This window comes from Uloborus diversus, unplaced genomic scaffold (genome assembly GCF_026930045.1).
Source record: "Uloborus diversus isolate 005 unplaced genomic scaffold, Udiv.v.3.1 scaffold_12, whole genome shotgun sequence".
Lineage (NCBI taxonomy): Eukaryota > Metazoa > Arthropoda > Arachnida > Araneae > Uloboridae > Uloborus > Uloborus diversus.
The window spans coordinates 8359680-8381522 of NW_026557876.1; the positions used below are offsets into that span (position 1 = coordinate 8359680).

The following is a 21843-nucleotide window of genomic DNA, read 5'->3' on the forward strand; positions in this document are numbered from 1 at the left end:
ATTTTGTGCATCGTAACAGTATTTTATGTAGAACTAGCTGTACCCGACGCGCGTTGCTACGCCAACAAAAAAATACATCATTATACTGATTTTCATGACAATCGGTTGAACGGGGCAGAAGTTGCTACTCTGCAGTGCCACCTGGTGGCGAGTGGCTTCAATGAGCATATTATGCACCTTCTCCGTGGAAAAATACATATATATAGCAATTTTCATAATAATCGGTCCAGGTATCAAGTGAAGCCGTGACTAAACTCAAATTTTGTACTCACGCAGTTTCCAAGATCAATCCATCGCTAAAAATATCAAATAGAAAAAGTGTTAAATCCCCCCGTTGCATGAAAAGCCATAAAACAATAAAGAAAGAATTTATTTGTTCAAACTCAAGAAAACAGCTAACTTCTTATCAATGAGATCTTTCACTTTAATTTCTGCAGCCGATAATTTTATTCGTATTTATCCAATGGATTGTGACTTAAATTGGAATAAAAAAGGAACTATCGATCGGATTTTTTTCGAACTGGTCTATAAACATTCCCAGTACCAAAAATAACAAACGGTGAAAGTTTCAGCCAAATCTGCCAGGTAGTTTGAGTTCATGGATGACATACCGACAAACATTCCTTTTTTATATATAAAGATTAAACCTTTTTTTTAGTACAATTAAAATTCAGTTCTTTATGCAAGAAACGGTAATGCATAGTTAAGGAATGGTTTAAAACAGTTTGAGATGGTGTTTACAAGTGTCTGAAATAATTGGTATGTTTATAAAAATTCGAACAAATACCCTTTTCCACAACGCGAAATTTTGACTTACGCGAGGGGTCTTGGAACCCATCCCTCGTGTAAGTCAGGACTCGACTGTACACAGATTTGAGAAAACACAGAAAATTAATATGAAGGACTGCAAACTTGAAGAAATTAAAACATCAAAACTTTCATTGAAACAGAGTTTTGGAGTAAGAGTTGTAACTTAACACAAAAAAACACAAAACTTTCGTCAAAATTAAGTGAAAGAAATGCACGCAGACTCTTTAATCTCTACATAGTATAAAATGAAGTGTCCAAAAAGCGTCTGTGTGTTTGAACTCGCAAAACTCGAGAACTACCCGGCCGATTTTGCTGAAATTTTCACAATTTGTTCCTTTAAGTCCTGAGAAGGTTTGCAGACCAGTTCGAAAACAATTCGATGAATAGTTCTTTTTTTATTCCAATTTAGGCCCAATTTTTACATAAATTCCCGAATATGGGGGTGAAAAATTACTTGCAATTAGTAATATTATATATCGTTGGAAAGGGAAGAATTTTCCGCGTTCTACGCAATTTGTTCCAACGCTCTAACTTAATTGCGGCGGGAGTTTTTGACGTTTTTAGCTCGAATTTGTTTAAGCTTAGCTGAAATTTAGGCGCTACTTTCTTCATTAAATTTATCAATAAAAAGTGATGGAATTGACCTACAGGTTTCTTTTTGACACCGTTAAAAAGAGCTACCTTTTTTACTCCAGATTTAACTCGACCTAAGGTCGAAAGTTGAACCCTCTATCTCCATTAGAAAAAAAGTTACAAGCGAATTAAATGAAGTTCAAAAATCTGTTCTCTATTCAAGTTTTGAACCATTTTATTTTGCGTTTCCACGGTAACGCTTTTTGAATCCATTATTTCCATCTTTCTCATTTTCAATTCTGAAACTTATTTTATTTTGTGTTTCCATGGTTACGCTTTTTAAATCCATCTTTCTTATTTTATTTTAATTTCTTAAAAGTATTTTAATATCTGTCGTCATTGTTTGGAGGGGAAATTTTGCATGCTGATTTTTTTTTTCTTTTATTTATGCCTGATTGTTGAATATAGTTCACTTGATACAATTTTTGTTTTCAAAATAGACCGGGCAAAGCCGGGCAACGCAGCTAGTATCAAATAAACAAAATACCTGAGATTTTTACATATAGGTAGATAAAATAAACAACCGTTAGAAAAATTCGCTCTCTAGCTGCAGCTTAGACAGAATTGCGAGCAGGTACGTACCTGTTCGTTTTATGGTAACCGGAGACTCGATTTTCATCTTTTCAGGTGACTAACAGCCTTTAATGCTCGTAGTGGAGTAGGAAGCAATGAACCCCTCATATAAGCTAAAGTTACCTTCACACTGGTAGACAAAAGTATTTAGCGTAAAATGCTCAAAAATGGATGTACTGTGAAATTGTAATTCAGCAAGCTTAACCCAGAACTTTGAATACTCGTATTAATTAACAAAAATACTTATATTATTCTCTGCATTTTTAAAACAAATATCTACAATACTAGTTTTTTTTTTGTAAATCAGTTACCGATAAACATTATCCGTGTGTTTTCAGCGAGATTTTTGTGACATATTTTTTTAATAGTATTTTTACAAAGTGAAGGAAAAAAAAATAATTGTTTTTGAATTCTGAAATTTTGGATTCAAATTATGTTTTTCGCAATCACGAGTTGCGACAGGGCCCTACTCATTGGGGGCTATTGTTTCTAGAAAGAGCTCCTGTCCCCCCCAAGCCGACCCATCCTCCTGGGCTGTTACGTGTGTATAATTGCGTGTGTGTATGTGTAGGCGCGCGTGCGTGCATGTGTTCGCTTGTGTGTGTGCGTAGACCTGTGTGTATGCACTTAAGCGTGTGTGTATGAGCGTGTGTTTGTGTGTGTGCAGGCGTGTGTGTGTGTGTGTGTGCAGGCGTGTGTGTGTGTGCAGGCGTGTGTGTATGTGTAGGCGCGCGTGCGTGCATGTGTTCGCTTTTGTGTGTGCGTAGACCTGTGTGTATGCACCTAAGCGTGTGTGTATGAGCGTGTGTTTGTGTGTGTGTAGGCGTGTGTGTGTGTGCAGGCGTGTGTGTATGTGTAGGCGCGCGTGCGTGCATGTGTTGGCTTGTGTGTGAGCGTAGACCTGTGTGTATGCAAGTAGGCGTGTGTGTATGTATGTAAAGGCTTGTGTGTGTGAGCGCGTGTGTGTGTGTGAGCGCGGCGCGCGTATGTGTAGGACATGGACGCCATCGACCAGGAGAAACGGACTCTAGGAGGCAGTGTTTGGAGCCGCTCCTGCAGAGGCCGGTGGGCGGTGGTGCTGGTGTCCCTGGTCCAAGCTCAAAAATTAACCACAACATCAAGTACTTTCAAGTGAAAGCAATAAGCAATCGTGATTGCTCAAAAACAAATTTTCTTTAAAACTAGCGTTAGGATCATTTATTCGTAACGTTTGAAAGAGAATATACAAAATTTGACCGAAATTATCAACTGTTTTGCGCTATTTTTTACCGAAATTATTTACAGTGCATTAAACTATTTTATCACCAAATCAAACATTTTGCTTTCAGTCGATTAACTTTTCGCTTGAGACCGCTGTATTTATTTTTTAAACATATCTTTTTCCTTCTTTCATTTAAATTTTCTCGGGGTGGAAACTACTTAAAACCTAATTTCAAGCGGTACACATTTTTCTTTGCAAGATAAAATTTTACTATTACCTTAACTAAAAATTCTTTGAAAAACACACTGCATGAAAAAAGGTGACTTCTGACGTCATACACAAGTACACGCACTCATATGCAGTGTCTGGTTTCACCCAAGATTTAAATTAAAATTGGTTACTTTGTGTCGACATTAAACTTTCTTAATTTCAGCGTAAGTAACGCAACAAATGGTGAAAAAAAACAGACTCATTTTTTAAAAATAACGAGAAAGGTTTTCTAGGTAAGAAGAGCAAAAATTAAAGTGAAAATGTTTTTTTTTTCCAGTCATATACTGAGATGATTGTTTTAAAACTCCAGTTATTTTTTCAAAACCCTTGTTTTGCTCATTTATCCCAATGCTTTTTTCATTCTTTCATGATCCTTTTTTACTTCCGTTTACAAAAAAGGAAATATTTTATTCATGAAAAAATTTTCACTGAAAAATCGGCCTTCATTTCCATTTTGCTCGCCCACGAATGAATATTAATTTTTTTTTCAACCTAACCACACGTGGATATATGCCTAAGAACGTATAGACACCCGAAATATCCATTTTGATGATTCCCGAATCAATTACAACGAGTTTTCTCTTCATGTTCGTATGTACGGTGTGTGCGTATGTGTCTTGCATAAATTAAAAATGGTATGTCCTAGATAGTTCAAATTTGGTACGTGGACACCTAGTGGGTTCTAGCTGTGCACCTTCCCTTTTGGTTGCATTCAGGTGTTTCTAAGGGTTTTTTTTGTATGTTTTGGAGGGAAATCATTGTTAATTTCGATGTAAACTCAGAAGTAGAAAGTTGAAATTTGGTAAGGGGGGTTTACCCAGTAGTATACCTAGTGGGGTTTAGTTGTGCACCTCCTCTTTTGGATGTTCCAAAGGAGTCTTTTACACCTTTTTCGGGGGGAATCAGTGTTAGTTTCAATGAAATCTCAAGTGGTGTTATAATTTAGCGGACACTTGGCGAGGTATCGCCGGTCTTTTGGTCGGCAAGTTTTGTCGACAACTTGGCAAAAAATTTGGCACCTTTTTTTGAAATCTGATTTCAATTTTGGGACTATTGGCTATCTTTAGGGTGTTAACCATTGTATCACATTAAAATTGGCAAAAACTATATTTTTGAGCAATCACGATTGCTTATTGTTCTCATTTGACGGTCCTTGGCGTTGTAGTTCCTTTTTCAGCTTGGACCAGGGGCCTCTGCAGCACCACCGCCCACCGGCCTCTGCAGGCGGCTGTCCCCCGGTCGTGAGCTATCCGCTTCTCCTGTTCGGAGGCGTCCATGTCCTACACACACGCACGCTCATACACAAGCCTTTACACACATACACACACGCCTACGTGCATACACACAGGTCTACGCACACACACAACTCTGCACATGCACGCACGCGCGCCTACACACACACACACCACTATACCGCCTAGGAGGAGGGGAAGGCTTGCGGGAACAGGAGCCGTTTCTAGAAACAATAACTCCAATGAGTAGGGTCCTGTCGTGATTGCGAAACACATAATTTGAATTAAAAATTCCAGAATTCAAATTATTTTATTTATTTATTTTTATTTATTTTTTTTTTTTGCCTCGATTCGCAACAAACTAGAGGATAAATTATTTAGTGTTTCCTTGCTTACTCCACGGCTCTATTATCATTAAATTGGGGTTAAAAGGAAGTAATGTGATGCATACATCAGCTCATTACATTATCTTATTCAAGTTTTCACGGCATTTAAATTTTTTACGACACCAAATCCTTTTCTTTCTTTTCGCGGCATTTGACTTCTTTCATATATTTTCAGGACATTCATCTTTCACCACCAACACGAAATCAGTTTTGTTTTCTCTTATCAGAGTCATTCATTCTGATTTTCCACATTATACCGGGTGTTCCGTTTTAACCTGCAAAGACATTTATTTTCGCAACCGTTACTCCTAGATATATATACTTCCAACTGCAAAAATGTTCAAAATCATATGCAGAGTTAAGATATTGAAAGTTTGAAGCAGAAATAACGAGCTGATGTGTGCATCACATGACTTCCTTTTACACCAATTTAATGTCGTTTCCCCATTATTGCAATTTTAATGTGATTCAATAGTTAACTCTATAAATATCACCAACACTGGCCAAATTAAAACCAGATTTCAAAAAAAAAAAAAAAAAAAAGCCAAATTTTTCGCCAAGTTGGAGACGAAACTTGGCGATCAAAAGCTTGGCGATATATCGCCAAGTGTTTGCCAAATTATAACACCACTTGAGTTTACATTGAAATTTACGATGATTTTACCCCAAAAAGGTGTAAAAAACCCCTTTGGAACATCAGAATGATACCAAAAGGAGAGGTGCACAACTAGACCCCACTAGAAGTCTACGTACCAAATTTCAACTTTCTAGGACATACCAATCTTGAGTTATGCTACATACATACGCACATACGCACATATAGACGTCACGAGAAAATTCGTTTTAATTAACTCGGGAAACGTCAAAATGGATATTTCGGGCGTCTATACGTTTTTAGGTATATGCACGTGTGGTGGGTCGAAACAAAAAACTCAACATTCATTCAGGGGTGAGCAAAATAGAAATTATGGTCGATTTTTGAGTGAAAATTTTTTCGCGAATACAGTACTTCCTTTTTTGTAAAAGGAAGTAAAAATACAAAATTTAACTTTTTATGCGGGCCCTAGGTCCGCTAACTAATGTTTAGAAAAATAATCTCCATTGAAAACTATTACTGTCACAACAAACTTGGCATTTGTGCGGTCAAAACTCAAGGAGATATTCCATTTCAAAGTTTTAAGGGACCATACAGAAAATGAGATTTGGAACTTATCGCCCTTTCAGAAAAGTGACAGATTGTCGAAGTAAAAGAACAAAAAAAAAAAAAAATAAAAAAAAATAAATAAATAAATAAAATAAATTGCTATTCAAAAACAACTTTAAATGTTATGTCGTGATACACAAAAACACACTACAAAACTTCGAACAATTTGAAAAACCACACTCTTTGCACACACTTAATTTTAAACACTTGTTAACCGCTATATTTCCCCCCAAAAGGTGTTAATGACGGCGACTGAAAAGTGGTGTAAGTCCCGAAACGCTGCGTTTTTTTTTATCTCGGTGAATATTGGTCGTACTAATTTCAAACTTTTTGTGCTGGAATTATTTTGCAATGGAGATTATTTCCCTAAATTTAAGTTAGGGGACCGGGGGCCCGTATAAAAAGTTAAATTTTGTATTTTTTGACCTCTTTTTATTTTTACTTCAAACTTTCAATAATCTAACTCTTTATCTGACTTTGAACATTTTTGCAACTGGAAGTATACATCTAGGACTAACGGTTGCGAAAATAAAGGTCTTGCAGGTTAAAACGGAACACATTGTATAATTTCAATACTAACATTAGTTTCTTGCATTGTAGAAAAAGAAAATGTTTTTTTACACATTTTCTGTTGTTTACATTGAGTTAAAAAAATCTATAGCTTATTTTTTGAAATTTGCTTTGTGTGTTTTTTAAAATTATGCACTTTTTTAAAATTTTAAATTCGTCATTTATTAATGATCTCAGTATGTACTCTTTGTTCAATGCATTCATAAATTCTCTGTGTATCATTCATTAAATAACATTTTTAACACCTTTCATTTGATAGCAAAAAGTTTTTCAATGGCTTTCTTTCATCAACGTTTTTTTTCCATTACTATTATTCATTTAGTCACTGTACTTCGCTTTAAAATTGAGTGAGGTATTGTTCCTCAAATTTTCTCATTACTTTACTTTTTTCTTCGTATTTTGTTAACAGAATTGAACACCAATTGCTTTTTAATTGTTTTTTAATTTATTTAAAAATTTTCCTACTGACTTCATTTTGGATCTTGTTAAATTTTTAATTTGACATTAATCGTCGATAACTTCGATTTTTTTCATTCATTATTGATTGTTTTTCCCGACCCTCAACACAAACTGAGCATTTAAATTTATCTTATACTTTCACTAAATCTAGTAATTAGAATACTTGTGCGATTTTTTTAGTTTCTCTTCAGCACTTACATGTTATTTTTTTAGTAGTTAAAGTAGTTGTCTATTTATTATGCGCATTTGATACCACCCATCATAGTCGTTTTATATTTATAATTTAATAAATTATTGTCCACTTTATGCTAAGCATCAACTTTTAAATGTAACTCTTACATAATGACTCCTTACTCCGCATAAGAATAAACTAAATAACTTAACAATTCAACTTTTACTTCTTTAAAATACCCGTTATTTGAAAAGATCAGAAAAATTGTACAATGAGAATATAATTCTTTATAGATACATATACTTTCTGTAACCAACCAAATAAGTATGAAGATGTTACTAAATGATTTTTCTGAGTATTCAAAGATGTAAATTTAAAATTCTATTTCTAGGGACTCCTACTGGCCACTGTGGCAATTGCCTCCTGTCAGTATCCTCGCGAAAGAGCACCCCAACCACCTCCTCGTCAAGGGCCTCCTCCTGAGGAATATGCTCCGCCTCCTCAAGCATCCAGATCTCAATCCTACGCCTCAGACAGAAGCCCACAGAACTTAATTTACAGGCCGGCTGACGTCCATTACGTCAACATCGGCCTTGAACTGGCCGGAGACTACAAGTTTGGTTACGACACCGGCAAAGCCAACGACGGGCAGAGCTTCCGTGAAGAGACCAGACTGCCCGATGGGACAGTGCAGGGTGCTTATGGCTACGTGGATGAAACCGGAAGGCAAAGGATTGTCCGCTACACCGCTGGCAAAGATGGCTTCAAAGCTGAAGGTGATTTAGGACCTGCAGGAGCCCCGAAAGTTGCTCCAGTCAAACCAGCTCGGGCAGCAGTTCAAACTCCGCCCCAGCGAGCTTATGCCCCGCCCCAACAATCTTATGCCCCGCCTCAACAGTCCTATGCCCCGCCTCAACCATCCTATTCTTCACCTCCTCAGGAAGAGTACCAGCCTCCTCCACAGCCACAGCAAACCTACAGACCTCCTCCACGACCACAGGCAGCATACAGACCTCCACCAGCACAGTACTCTCCCCCTCCTGCATCTTATTCTTCGAGACCGAGGCCACAGAGCTATGACCAACAGCCCCAAAGACCAAGACCTCAACGTCCTGTGAGACCAGCTCCTCCTCCGAGTTACGATGAGTCACCGGACTATGACAATCCCAACAATGAAATTGGCGAAAGAAGATTAGCTCCTATCGATACTTCTCTTTTAAATTATAATATCGGCGCTTCTCATAGAGAAAGAAATTAAAACTGACTTTATTACATATACCAAAAATTGAAAAAGAATCTGTGATTTAAATGTGTGTATCGCAAGTACGACATAAAATAAAAGAATGTTTCAAAACTTCGTAGTAATGACTGTTTTCATCAATTTTGTGCTTCTAGGATTGAACTGGCAGTAAATGACCATTTAGTGGAAATTTCCCCTAGTCATATTTGACTGTCAATACAGAAAAAAAGTATCAGTACCAACAACCATGGATACCCGTCTGGGGGTAACATCCAAACTGGAATTGCAAGTTTCTGAAAAATATAAAGCTAAAATGCATTTTTGAGGCTACAAATTTCAAAATTTTCTGGGGGAAAATCCCTGGACCTCCCCTTTAGCACCCCATATCATGGAGTATCAGTATTGGATCATTTAAATATTGATAAATAAAACTTATTCTGTCCTCAGGTTTAGGTCCATTTATCAATACTTATAGATCTAGTAGAGACTTTTTCTTTACAAAAAAAAAAAAAAAAATCTTTCCCTGTGTTTGAGATGCGTTTGAAATAATTAAGGGACCATCAATTTTATGCACCCCAACCCCTTACTTTTTGACCTCTCGACGACCTGTACATACGCGTCTAGGGCAAAGTACATAGAAAGCATTCATAATTTTTATTTGTCTTTTGTACAATTAAGTTTCGTTATAACACAAGTGGTTTTGTTTCTGAATATTGTATGAATTTCATGTTCATATTGGTTTTAATAACTGTTTTTAACGTTTTTAGGGGGGGGGGGTGACACCACAAATCACCGCCCCGAGCGTCACCAATGCTAGGTATGCCACTGCTTTCAAATTGGATTAACCTGATTAAAGCCTTTGACAACCAAGAAGCAATCTATGTTTCCATTAACTCGTATATTGGTTCCATTCCCAAATTCAAGAACTCAATTTCAATTCAAACTGCTTCGCAAAACTCCAAGACTGATTCCGAAGCAGTAGAAAAATAAAAAAGATCCGACCTCTCTCTCCTTTTGATAAATCGCGATAAATTCTTCCTCCTCAAACCGGCGATTTCAAAAATTCCTTATAAATCATCTCCGTATCATTTACCGAAATCTAAGAAGGCGTTTTACATCATTATATTTATATACTTCTCATATTTAAGGAGATAGCCGGAATAATAGATGGTCCCGGCATTCGGGAGGGACGTTTAAGTAACGCGGTTTAGCTTTTAAAGAAATGAAATTCTTTTCGAGTTCGTCTGAAAAATGGCGATTTTATTCCGAGAAGTGATCGATGGTTACCGGTTCTCATGCAGATAAAATTCTACGGACAGCTTTGGGGGACGTTAAGAGTAACTTAGGAACTAATATTCTTGAAAGTATAATGATGTTTTAGTATTTCGGTAAACAGTCGTCGTCAAATGTATTAAACGAGATTTTCTCACAAATTTTCTTTCAGTGGAGGTTCTATTGTTCCGTAAAGCTTCATTCTGCTTTTTACACAAAACTGTGATATCATGTAAGTTTTTTTATGCATTTTCTTTTTTTTTTTTGTAAATTCATTAATGGAGAGAAGCCGGACTTAAATATTTTTGCTTACATTTCCACCCAAATCTGTTTTTAGGGACCGCATTAAAAAAAAGTTGTTTTCGCAACACAATTTTTTTGAGCAATCACGATTGCTTATTGCTTTAATTTGACTGTTTTTGGGGTCCTATCTTTTACTTTTCCCACCGCCACCCTCCGCACCATCACCGTCGACCAGCTCCTCACGATGCTGCTCCTCTAGCGAAATTCGTCTCCAGGTTGCATCCATACCCTACACACACGCGCATACATACACAACTACACACACACACAAACACACACACACAAACACATACGCAACTACACACACACATACACACAACTACCCACACATTCATGCCTGCACACAGACACAAACACATATGCCTACACACATACACATATCCCCCCACACACATTCATACACACAACTACCCACACACTTATGCCAGCACACAGACACAAACACACATGCCTACACACCCATACCCCTACCACACAAACAAACATACCCCCCCCCCCACACGCCTACATACACACACACGTGATTGCGAAAAACATAATTCGAGTTCAAGATGTCAAAATTCAAATTTTTTTTTCTTTTTTATGATGTGGATAGGGAAATAAAATAATTTTTCTCACATAGAAAATAGCCCAAAAACGTACAAAATAATCTTTAAACGAAATCAAAATAAACCAAATGGTGGTAATTTTGTTGAGTAGTCGGACAAAATTTCCTGCATAGGGAAATTTTTGGGAGGTCACAGTGACTTACCATCGGGGGTGCCTATGTCGTCAGTTGAAGATACTACTTCGCACTCGTTTTGAAAATAATTTCGTCTATTAAATCGCAATTTGATTGAAATTTTAACATACCGCACAATAAATAAATAAATAAATATTAAATTAAATTTTAAAAACGCATAAAAAAGACCGCATAAAGACACGTTTGGGAGTATTTCTTTAAACCGTAAATTAAAGCCATGTAATAGGGTTAGCGAAATGACATGAAGTTTCAATGATTAAATTAATCTATTTAGTCAGAGATCAATTTCAGTAAAGGCAGTAGTAATACACTATAGCTGTCTATGCTTCAAAATATGCGAAAATAGTCGATAAAGAATATTGGAAAATTCAAAAACTATATTTCTTCTCTGTATGTTAAACCATTGGTGAGGGAAAGTAAAACGGTTTACTCTCCCACTAATTAGAAAAAAATATGTAAAATCAAACGCGGAATTCAAGCATTCGTAAAACTTCTAATTTTCCTTTATAATGCATACTATAAAATAATAAACAAAAACATGTCCTCACTTTTTTTTTCTGGCACCACAGCATTTTCTGGAGTTATCAACGATTATAATACATTAAAGAATTTATGACCTTACTCCGTAAATACGGTGGCAGCATTCCGCACTTTGTGTAACCTTACTTCGTCGCCATACCAAGGGAGTAACTTAACTGATAAAACTGGTGCAATGGTATGAGTGATGCGTAACGATACACCACTTTTTTTAACAGTTTGAGTTACTCTACTGCAATACGGAGACAGCTAAATGCCACTGCTTTTACGCAGTAAGGTTACACAAATTTTTTACAGTGCAGAGGAAAAGGTGTAAATATGGCACAGGTGTAAATATGGCCCCCCTCCCTAGTGGCTATGGGAGGTACTGAAGGACTGTAGATGAGGATATTTATTAATATAAGACATTAGAAAGCAGCAGGAATTTTTTTCGAGTAGTGTGGATGCAGCGTAAGTTATTGTGCCTGTTGGTGGTTTTTTTTTTGGAGTGCAAACTTCTAAGAGTCATATGAAATCGTTTTTTCTTCATGTTCTTACACTGTAAAAAAAATGTGCAACCTTACTCCGTAAATACGGTGGCAGTATTTTGCACTTTGTGTAATAATACTCCGTCGGCGAGCTGCCTCCATAGCAATGGAGTAACTTAACTGATAAAACTGGTATGAGCGTACACCAGTTTTATCTGTTAAGTTACTCCATTGCTATGGAGACAGCTAAGCTGCCACCCAGTTTTCGGAGAATAAGGTTATACATTTTTTTTTACAGTGTATGTATAGTCAAAAGTCACTTGTATGTTTGTGAGTATATCTCCTTTGGACTAAGAGCTAGTGGCTTATTACTGTTAGTACATTCCACCACTTTATGAGCGTTCACGGCCGAGCGGTCTAAGGCGCGGGTCTTCGCTGACGTCCACCTCCGGGAATCATTGGGCGTGCGTTCTACTCCCGTCTACGCCGAAATTAAAGTTACAATCTTGCAACTCAATTTTCGCCCCCTTTTTGTGATCGGATTCTTTTAACACTTGGAATGCAACCTCAGACCCGATGACAATGCAATATTCTATAATCAAATTAATTTGTTAACGATAAGTTATTAGTTTATTCTAATTAACACGCTTTTGCTAGCTTAACTTGTATGTTTGTGGGTCCAAATTTCCTTTGGATAAATATTAGATTTACTTATAGCCTACATATCAGAGCTGCGGAGTGTAACAATGTTTGTACATGAATTTACCGGAAAACATTCAAAATGTCTGATGCAAATAATACAATAGAATACTAAGATACATTCCATTATAAAAATCGAGCACACGCACAATAATTTCATTTAAGAGGTACAAGTGGTAGCAATATTTAGTTACTAAATCTTATTTGATATAAAATAATAGTTTAAAAAACTAAAGAAAAAGCACGCTTTAGTAGCAAAATGAACTAAAAAGTTTAAAATAATCTTTGGATGACAAGTGTACAAAGTAATTGACCAAACACTTAATTTTACTGTAATAAAAAAAAACGTGGGGGGCTGCCTATTTACATTTTTGCATGGATAACAAGTGGAAGAAATTTAAGACAACTGATAAGAAGCTCCCCACGCTTTTCTTTCTATTACAGTAAAATTAAGTGTTTGATCAATTACTTTATATACTTGTCATGCAAAGATTATTTTTAAGTTTTTAGTTCATTTTGCTACTAAAGCGTGTTTTTTTAGTTTTTTAAACTATTACTTTCGAAGCACAACTTTAGCCACGCATTCTTTTACGTTGCATGTGATAGTGGTCATCTTTCTTAGGAGTAGTTAGAGTAAATACAGGCAATCATTAAAAGATAGCCCTTAAGTATACCATCTCTGTTTTTAAACAAAAAATTATTTCTCAAGCGATGTAGCTTGCATTTTTCTTGATGGAAAATCCTTTGAAGACACTCGGAGAGAGGTGTGGGCCAAATGTGTTACGTGCGACGTATGGGCGTACTCAGATTGTGCTGGGACTGAAAGAGCCAGTTATGTTTGCGATTTCTGTTAAGTTTTTTTCCCTGTAATAAACAAATTCTCTACCACTTTGCATAGCTTTTTCCTGTTAAACTATTTTTGGCGACTCTTTTGCCGAGGGCCCATATTTGCACCCCATTTTTGAAGCATTTTGTCCATCGACGCTCTCGAAATGAAATCATTGATATTAAACATTGTTTCGCTTTTCAGAATTTAGGAAACTTGTTAAAATTGTTAATGGAAGACAAAAATCTTGAATTTTTTAAATTAAAAGTAACTTAAAACCGAATAAAAAATAAAGTGCTGTATTTACACCTTTTCCTCTATCATTAAGAGATATTTTACCACAATTCATGGACCACTTTGTTTTTCGTAATGATCTTATTACATGAAACTATCTGCAATTTTTTCCTGCAACTCCATGTATTTTTTTTTTTGCGGAAAATTGCTCGGTGTCGCCGACCAATTGCATGTAATAGTTGCACCTACATGCAGGTTTTATCTAATGAGAATTTTCCAGACTGCATGACGTCAGTGACCACAGCTATGTATACTCAGTGACGTTCACCAATACTTTTGGAAACCCTGTGAGTTGGAGGAGAAAGTTGCAGGTAGTTGCTGCAACGAAAGTTGCACCGGGTATGTATACTCAGCGACGTCTACCGATACTTGTGGTAAACCTGTGAGTGGAAGGAGAAAGATGCAGGTAGTTGCTGCAACTTGAGTTGCACCAGGTGACCAGATCATAATAGTTATACTACAAACCCCTGAATTTCATGTGGGCTAGTTTGACCATTGTATGAACAGACTGTGTTAAAAAAAAGAAAAAATGTTTTCCTTAGATAAATTTGGGACAGTCGCTTTCATCTGTTCATTTCCAAAAAGGAACACCAGACTTGTATAAGAAAATGTCATGTTTTTCTACTGGTAAGATATTTTCATCGACTATGTTGCTGCACCATTTTTAATTTAATCACCTTAAAATACCTGAAGAACTATAAGTTGTCCCACCCATTTTAAAAATCAATTACATATTTATATTCTATCTTATGCAGTAGATACGACAGACTTAACAAAATTATGAAGTTATGAAAATTAAATTGTACTTCAGTGCTCATTAATTGGTCAGACTACCCCACCAGATAAAAGTATATTATAAACAATACTGAAAAACTAACTAAAAAAATTAGAATCCTTTGAAACCAGAAATTACCAAGTAGAAAACTTAACAAAGATCCTTTTTATCCACTTACAAAAAGTAAAAAAGAGGGGAAAAAATGGAGAATAATCTTATACTTATTTTAAGGAAGGTCTTTATTATAGAGCAGAGCATAAAAACACACGAAAAACGAAAATTAGTCTCAGAACTCGAGTTGAAATCCTTGTTTTCGAAGTTCAACATCGTTAATTACCCTAATCTGTCTTGTAAATACCGTTCTTGTAAAAACCCCTGTCGGTTTTATAACTTGATTTTCCTGAAAGTATTCAGTGTTCTCATCGTAATTATAAAGTGGCTACCAGTGTTTGACCGCCATTTTTTTTTTTTCACATGAAGTTCTAATGTATTCTTTTGTGAGAGTTCGAAGATGCTTTATTAGGTCATGAATATTTACGAGATTTCACGTTAATTTCAATCAGCAAGGGGAGCTCTTGTCAAAAATACTTGCGCTTGACAGATCATTTTTTATGTTGGCAACAAAACCTCCGGGAAAAGTTTTAATGATAGTTTTTGTTAATCTTCTGTGGCAACAGTGAGGGAATAATTTTCTTGCTAATTATATCGAATTAGTGTTTGCCAAAAGAAAATCTGAAAAGTTCAGTGCAAAAATGTTGGATGCAGTAGTAAGAGAAAATCTGAAAAAAAAAAAAAAGAAATGTCTTTCTTTTTAATGAAGCGTAATGTAAAATATGAGAAACATAATTGAACGATATTATTTTAAGTAGAACAAATGACACTAAACTCCAGATCCAGAAAAATACACCCAAACCTCTTTTAATGCGGTTAGGGACCGTATAAAAAAAATCGTTCGAAACTTCACCAGTAGCTTTAAAAAGTTGTTTTCGCAACACAGTTAAAAAATGTTTTTTTATGCGGTGGATAGAAATCGCATAAGAAAAAGTCTCACATAGAAAATAACCCAAAAACATACAAAATTGAAATAGTTATATGAAATCACAATACCAGGTGGATAATTTTTGTCGACTTCTCGGACAAAATTTCCGAAATAAGGAAAATTTGGGGAGGTCACAGTGGCTTCCCATCGGGGTGTCTATGTCGTCACTTGAAGATACGACCTCGCACTCGTTTTAAAAATAATTACGGCAGTTAAATCTCAATCTTATTGAAATTTTAACGTACCGAAAAAAAAAATCGCATAAAAAAGACCACATAAAAAGAGGTTTGAGTGTATGTTGAAATTTCTAAATAACTAGACGGTGGAACTGATGTGTGTATATATTAATACGAAAACATGCATACCTACATGCAACACACATTTCATAATGCAGGTTTGTGTGCAAAACAAAGAGGCGAATGCAAAGTCGATTGAAATGTCACAGAATTTGGAAGATAAAAATTTAATTGCTAATGATCTAGGAAATGATAAAATCAAGTTAGGTGCAAAAATTAAAGACTAAATGAAAACTGCAAGTCAAAATAAATGAAACGAAAACCCTCGTGATTGAGGAGATAGCTTAATATTTACGTTAAAAACATTTGAAAGAGCGTATTTCGGTTGAAGCACACTTCTGTTTTGCGAGCAATCACGATTTGCTTATTGTTTTCACTTGACAGTTGATTGACGTTCGTCTTTTGATTCTTTATTTCTCTATGCTTATAATGCAGGCGGCATTGCGCCTCGGAACCAAATTATTTGTAAAGGACCTTCTCGACTTAACACAATATCAGTATTCAGCACATAATATTCTGCACCCCGTCCCTGGCATTCATTTAAATTTAGAACGTCTTGAATTCAAACCATGGTTGCGATAAAATCCATTAGTAGAAACAAGAATGTGTCTGTACCCCGTCCCTGGCATTCATTTAAATTTAGAACGTCTTGAATTCAAACCATGGTTGCGATAAAATTCGTTAGTAGAAACAAGAAACTCAACGAGAACGGTCTTTCGCAATTTGATTGCGAAAAACACGATTTGAATTCAAGATATCAAAATTCAAAGTAATTTCTTTCAAAAATTGTAAATCAAATTTACGTTTATTATATAAATCAGATTAAAAATTTGCGAGAACCTCCTTCAAAAACATCTTCATTTAGTTACTTATAGCGTATGCAAACAGCTTATTCTTTTGGTGTATCAGCTAGACCAGCGGTTCCCAACCTTTTTCTCATTGCGAACCCCTTGGAGCAGGCAAAAAAGTTCGCGAACCCCCTGATGTTGAAATTTGTAACATGTAAGAAACAATAAAAAAACAGCATGTTTGTTTTCCATTTTTTGCAGCATTTGATTGCAATAAACAAAAATATAATTGTAAAATATCATTAAGTGCAAACATTTTTAAAAAATTAAAACTACATCTACAAGAAAAATTATAAACAAGAAGTTTTATAAACCAACTATTTTTTTTTAAGCATACTTTAAATTGGGGAAAAAATCCTTAATGCGATATTTGTGGCTGTTTGACGGAACAAAGAAACTGAAAGTTTGGTTCAATGTCTGACAGTTTGAGTCTTAAATCAGGCTCTGCATTCAATCTGCTTCGGTATTTATCTTTGAGATAAGTATAGGAGGAAAATCCATTCTCGCACAGATATGTTGTACAAAATGGTAATAAAATTCGAATTGCTTTTTTGGACAAAACGGTATAGTCATTTCTTACACTGAGACAGAAGTCAATTAACGAGAGCTCTTTAAAGGTAGTTTTCAATGAATTATCACAGGATAACTCGATGAGCATTTCCTTTTCAGGTAATGTCAGGGTGTTCTCTAAGCATGGATTTCCTTCAAAAGGATTGCGTATCCAGTTGTTTGAGAGAGGGACGTTATGCCTATTAGGAAAATACTCGTCAATAGTTCAAGATGTTGCAGATGTTCACATACATTTCTTTTAACGCTTTCATCAAGTTTCATTCAGTTTTCTGATAAAAAACTACTAAGAGAAGTGAAGCAAGAAAACTCACCCATTTCCAGGCATTGGATCCAGAAATTCAATTTTTTTACCATAGCTTCAATTTCATCATATACAACGAAAATATTAACAACTGCACCTTGCAAGGATAGATTTAATTCATTTAATTTTGAAAAGATGTCAGCTAAATATGCAAGCCTTTGCATCCAAAGAGGATCGAATATGCAAGTGGACAAGTGAAATGGATGATCAACAAAAAATGCTTGGACTTCTGACTTCAATTCAAATAAGCGTGTCAAAATTTTGCCACGGGAAAGCCATCTAACTTCTGTGTGAAGAAGTAAAGTAACATGAAGGCTTCTCAATTCCTCACAAAGCGCGTGAAATAGACGGCAGTTTGTGGCACGTGATTTTATGAAATTTAATTTTTACCGCATCATTCAAAGTAGCGGATAATTCTGCGGGAATATGCTTACATGCTAATGCTTGTCTATGAATGCAGCAATGAGTCCATTCAATTTTCTCGTTGATATTCTTTACTCGCACCACAAAATCAACAAATTTTCCTGTCATTGATTTTGCACCATCCGTGCACACACCCACACACAAAGACCAATCTATTCCATTTTCTTCAAAGTAACTGTTGACCAGTTCGAAAATTGTTTCTCCAGTTGTGTTGGTTTTCAAAGGTTTTGCAAATAGTACATCTTCTTTAATTGTATTGTTAAAAATATACCTAACATAGAGAAGTAATATTGCAGCGTTTGCTACATCAGTCGACTCATCAAGCTGGATCGCAAAATTATTCTCTTTTATTCTATTCACAAGTTCTTTCTCCACGTTACTTGCCAAATTAGTAATTCTGCGTGATACTGTGTTGTTTGATAGCGGAACCAGGTCAATTTTTTTTGCTGACTTTTCTCCCAGCATACACTTAGCAATATCTTTAGCACACGGTCCAATTTAAATTTTCTGCAATTGTATGTGGCTGTCCAGATCTTGCAATTCTATAACTGACTCGATATGAAGCTTCAAGGGCCATTTTACTATCTTCGTTGCATTCTAACAGGAACGTAGAGACGCTACACTTTTTATTATATTCCAATTTTCTTTTAAAATATTCGATAGGTTTGTCCTTGTGTGTCGGATGCTTTGTTTCGAGGTGTCTTCTCAGAAATGACGGTTTCAAACTGCTGTTCGATAGAACTTCGTTGCAGAGAAGACAAAGCGGTCTAGGTTCAGACTCTTCTCCAGTAAAATAAAAGCCCATTTGTAAATAGTCACTGTCATATTTTTGCTTTTTTCCTCCCCTAGTTCACTTTTCTGTTTAGTCGGGGGAGGCGGCAGTTCATTACAGCTATCTATTTCAATATCCTGTGTTGATTCGAAAGTTACTGCTGATGTTGAGGGTTGATCGATTGACTGCTTGTCCATTTGTCGCTCAACCAAACTACCAGTTTTCAACCATCGATCCATGACAGCAGAAAGTTATTAAATCATAAAAATTACCAACACGATTATAACTTCACAAACAGAGTAGCAAGTTCACGTAGCAAAACCAATTGCAAACAAAATCACTTGTTTTCAAGCATCTCTAAAGTATCTCTAAATACGTCTGTTAACAACTATTTCCCCAGAACTATGAGCATGCTGATGTTATCTATTTTTGAAAACGAACAGATGGGTAAAATCCAGTAATAAATTTTAAGTTTGGAGCCTTTTGCTGTCATTTCTGCTATTCGATGACTGAATTCGACGGAAATTCCCGTGTTATATTTCAACCAGATTAGAAATAATACCCCTATGATGCATTGTTTGAGAATTCTTTATTTTTTTCGACATATGTATATTATGTATATTGTTTGATCAACTCCACGCGATGGCGCCTTTTTAAGGTCATCGTGATCCCCGCCACAGCTTAATACAACGTTTCTGCATGGCGCCTCGCAATAAAGAAGGAAGGATATCTCTTTTTGTTGTCTATCGAAAAAAAAATGAGGAAATTTCTTTTTAACCAAGATTATAAAACCGCTTAAAGATTTTTTTATTTTGTATTTTTTTGAGCTTAATACAAGAATCTGGCGCGTTTTCAAATTAAAAAAAAAATTTAGTAACTATGTGTGCAAATTGAATATTTTATAATATTTTGCCAAACTAGGAAAAATCCGCCATTGCATCGAAATTTTCGCGAACCCCCTTCCTGCACCTCCCGAACCCCTGGGGGTTCGCGAACCACCGGTTGGGAACCTCTGAGCTAGACCAACGTTGGGGTGATGCACTTTGAAAATTTTTTCAAGAGATTTTTTCTACGAAATAAATTCCGTCCACCAAGATGCTTTAATCATTATTTGGTAGGAAAATATTAATATTAGGGTAACAGTAACAGACATGATTAAAACATCGCTTTCAAGTTGAATCCATTTTCTGAGCCTTTTAATGTATTTAGACTTTTAATTTTTTTGAGCAATCACGATTGCTTATTGTTCTCACTTGACTGTTTTGATGTTCCTATGATTTTATTTTCCCACCGCCTCCCTCTGCCGTACCACCGTCGGCCGGCCGCCTCACGATGCTGCTCCCTCTAGCGAAAACCGTCTCCAGGGTTGTGTCAATATCCTACACTTACACGCATACATACACGCACCTACACACACACACATATACATACACCTAAACACGCACACACATACATACACCTACACACGCACACACATACATACACCTACAGACGCACACACATACATACACCTACACACGCACACACATACACCTACACACACATACATACACCTACACACATACATACACATACACACATACATACACACACACATACATACACCTACACACATACATACACACATACACATACACACATACATACACATACACACATACATACACTTACACACATACATACACATACACACATACATACACTTACACACATACATACACAAACAGGCATACATACAACTACCCACACACTCATGCCTGCACACAGACACAAACACACGTGCCTACACACATTTACACATACCTTCCCTTCCCCACACACACAAACACACATACCTCCCTCCCACACACAAACACACACTCACACACTCGTGATTGCGAAAAACGTAATTTGAATTCAAAATGTCAAAATTCAAATTAATTAATTTTATTTTTCTTTCATGCAACTACATCTCATCCAACGTTTGGCTGCTTCTGGATCCTCTGAATGAGTTAATTCTATTTTTATTTGCTCCATTTCGAAAAAAGGTCCGAACCCCAGTAACAGACACCGACAATTCTGATGATGCCCAGTAACAGATGGAATGAAGAAAGGATGAGTAATGAACAAAATTCCCCGTTTCTCTTCAAAATATGCAAAAGTTCTTAATTTTTCGATCTAAATCCTTTTTAAATTCAAATGAACATGAAACGCCGGCAAACCTCGTGGTTGCTGTTCACAACCTTCCACCACTGCCTTGTAAATAACAACTGGCTCATAAAGTTCACTCTGATAACACTGACTAGATGGTTGCACCGTATTCATGTGTCGCAGCAACATCAGTTTTACCCGCCTAAGATTGTTATTATTCAAATCCAAACTTACGACTGTCTGTTACTGGGCGGTCATTCCAAGCTCGTCAGCTTGCGAGATCGAGATTCTCGCTCACGTGATTAGTTGTGACGTAGAAATGTCGCAAAGTAGTCTTCTAATCTACTCGAACCTAGCCACAAGCTAAGTTCGAGTAGATTGAAATGCTACTTTGCGACATTTCTACGTCACAACCGATCACGTGAGCGAATCTCGATCTCGCAAGCTGACGAGCTTGGAATGACCGCTTGTCGGTTACTTGTGTCGTCACCCTATTGCATGAAATTTTATTTTGGTGTGTAACATTAGCGAGAAAAATTAGAAAAAAATCGAAATGTAAAATGTGCATTAACTATACCTAAGTCTCTCCTACTTTAACTCAACCTATGTAAAACAAAGTTTGCTGTTTTAACATCAACACTAATCTTATTTATGGTTTCCTTACGGAATGTCCTATCGTATTTATTGAGGGTTAAACTAAGCAGCTCTCTTAACTTTCTTTAAGATCTCGTTTCCCGGTGAAAAAAATGACCTAACTAAAGAAGAAGAAGAAAAAATAGGATTGGAGAAAATCGGTTTT

At 36.1% G+C, this 21843-nt stretch overlaps 1 protein-coding gene across 1 annotated transcript in view; it reads left to right on the top strand.

Moving 5' to 3' along the window:
* Positions 1-2183: 2183 nt before the first annotated feature.
* Positions 2184-21843, top strand: part of LOC129232457 (basic salivary proline-rich protein 2-like) — a 49893-nt gene continuing 30233 nt past the window's right edge. The window contains exons 1-2 of the mRNA XM_054866602.1: positions 2184-2189; positions 7902-8744. Of these exons, the coding sequence (XP_054722577.1) occupies positions 2184-2189; positions 7902-8744 (849 nt within the window). The remainder of the gene's footprint in view (positions 2190-7901; positions 8745-21843) is intronic.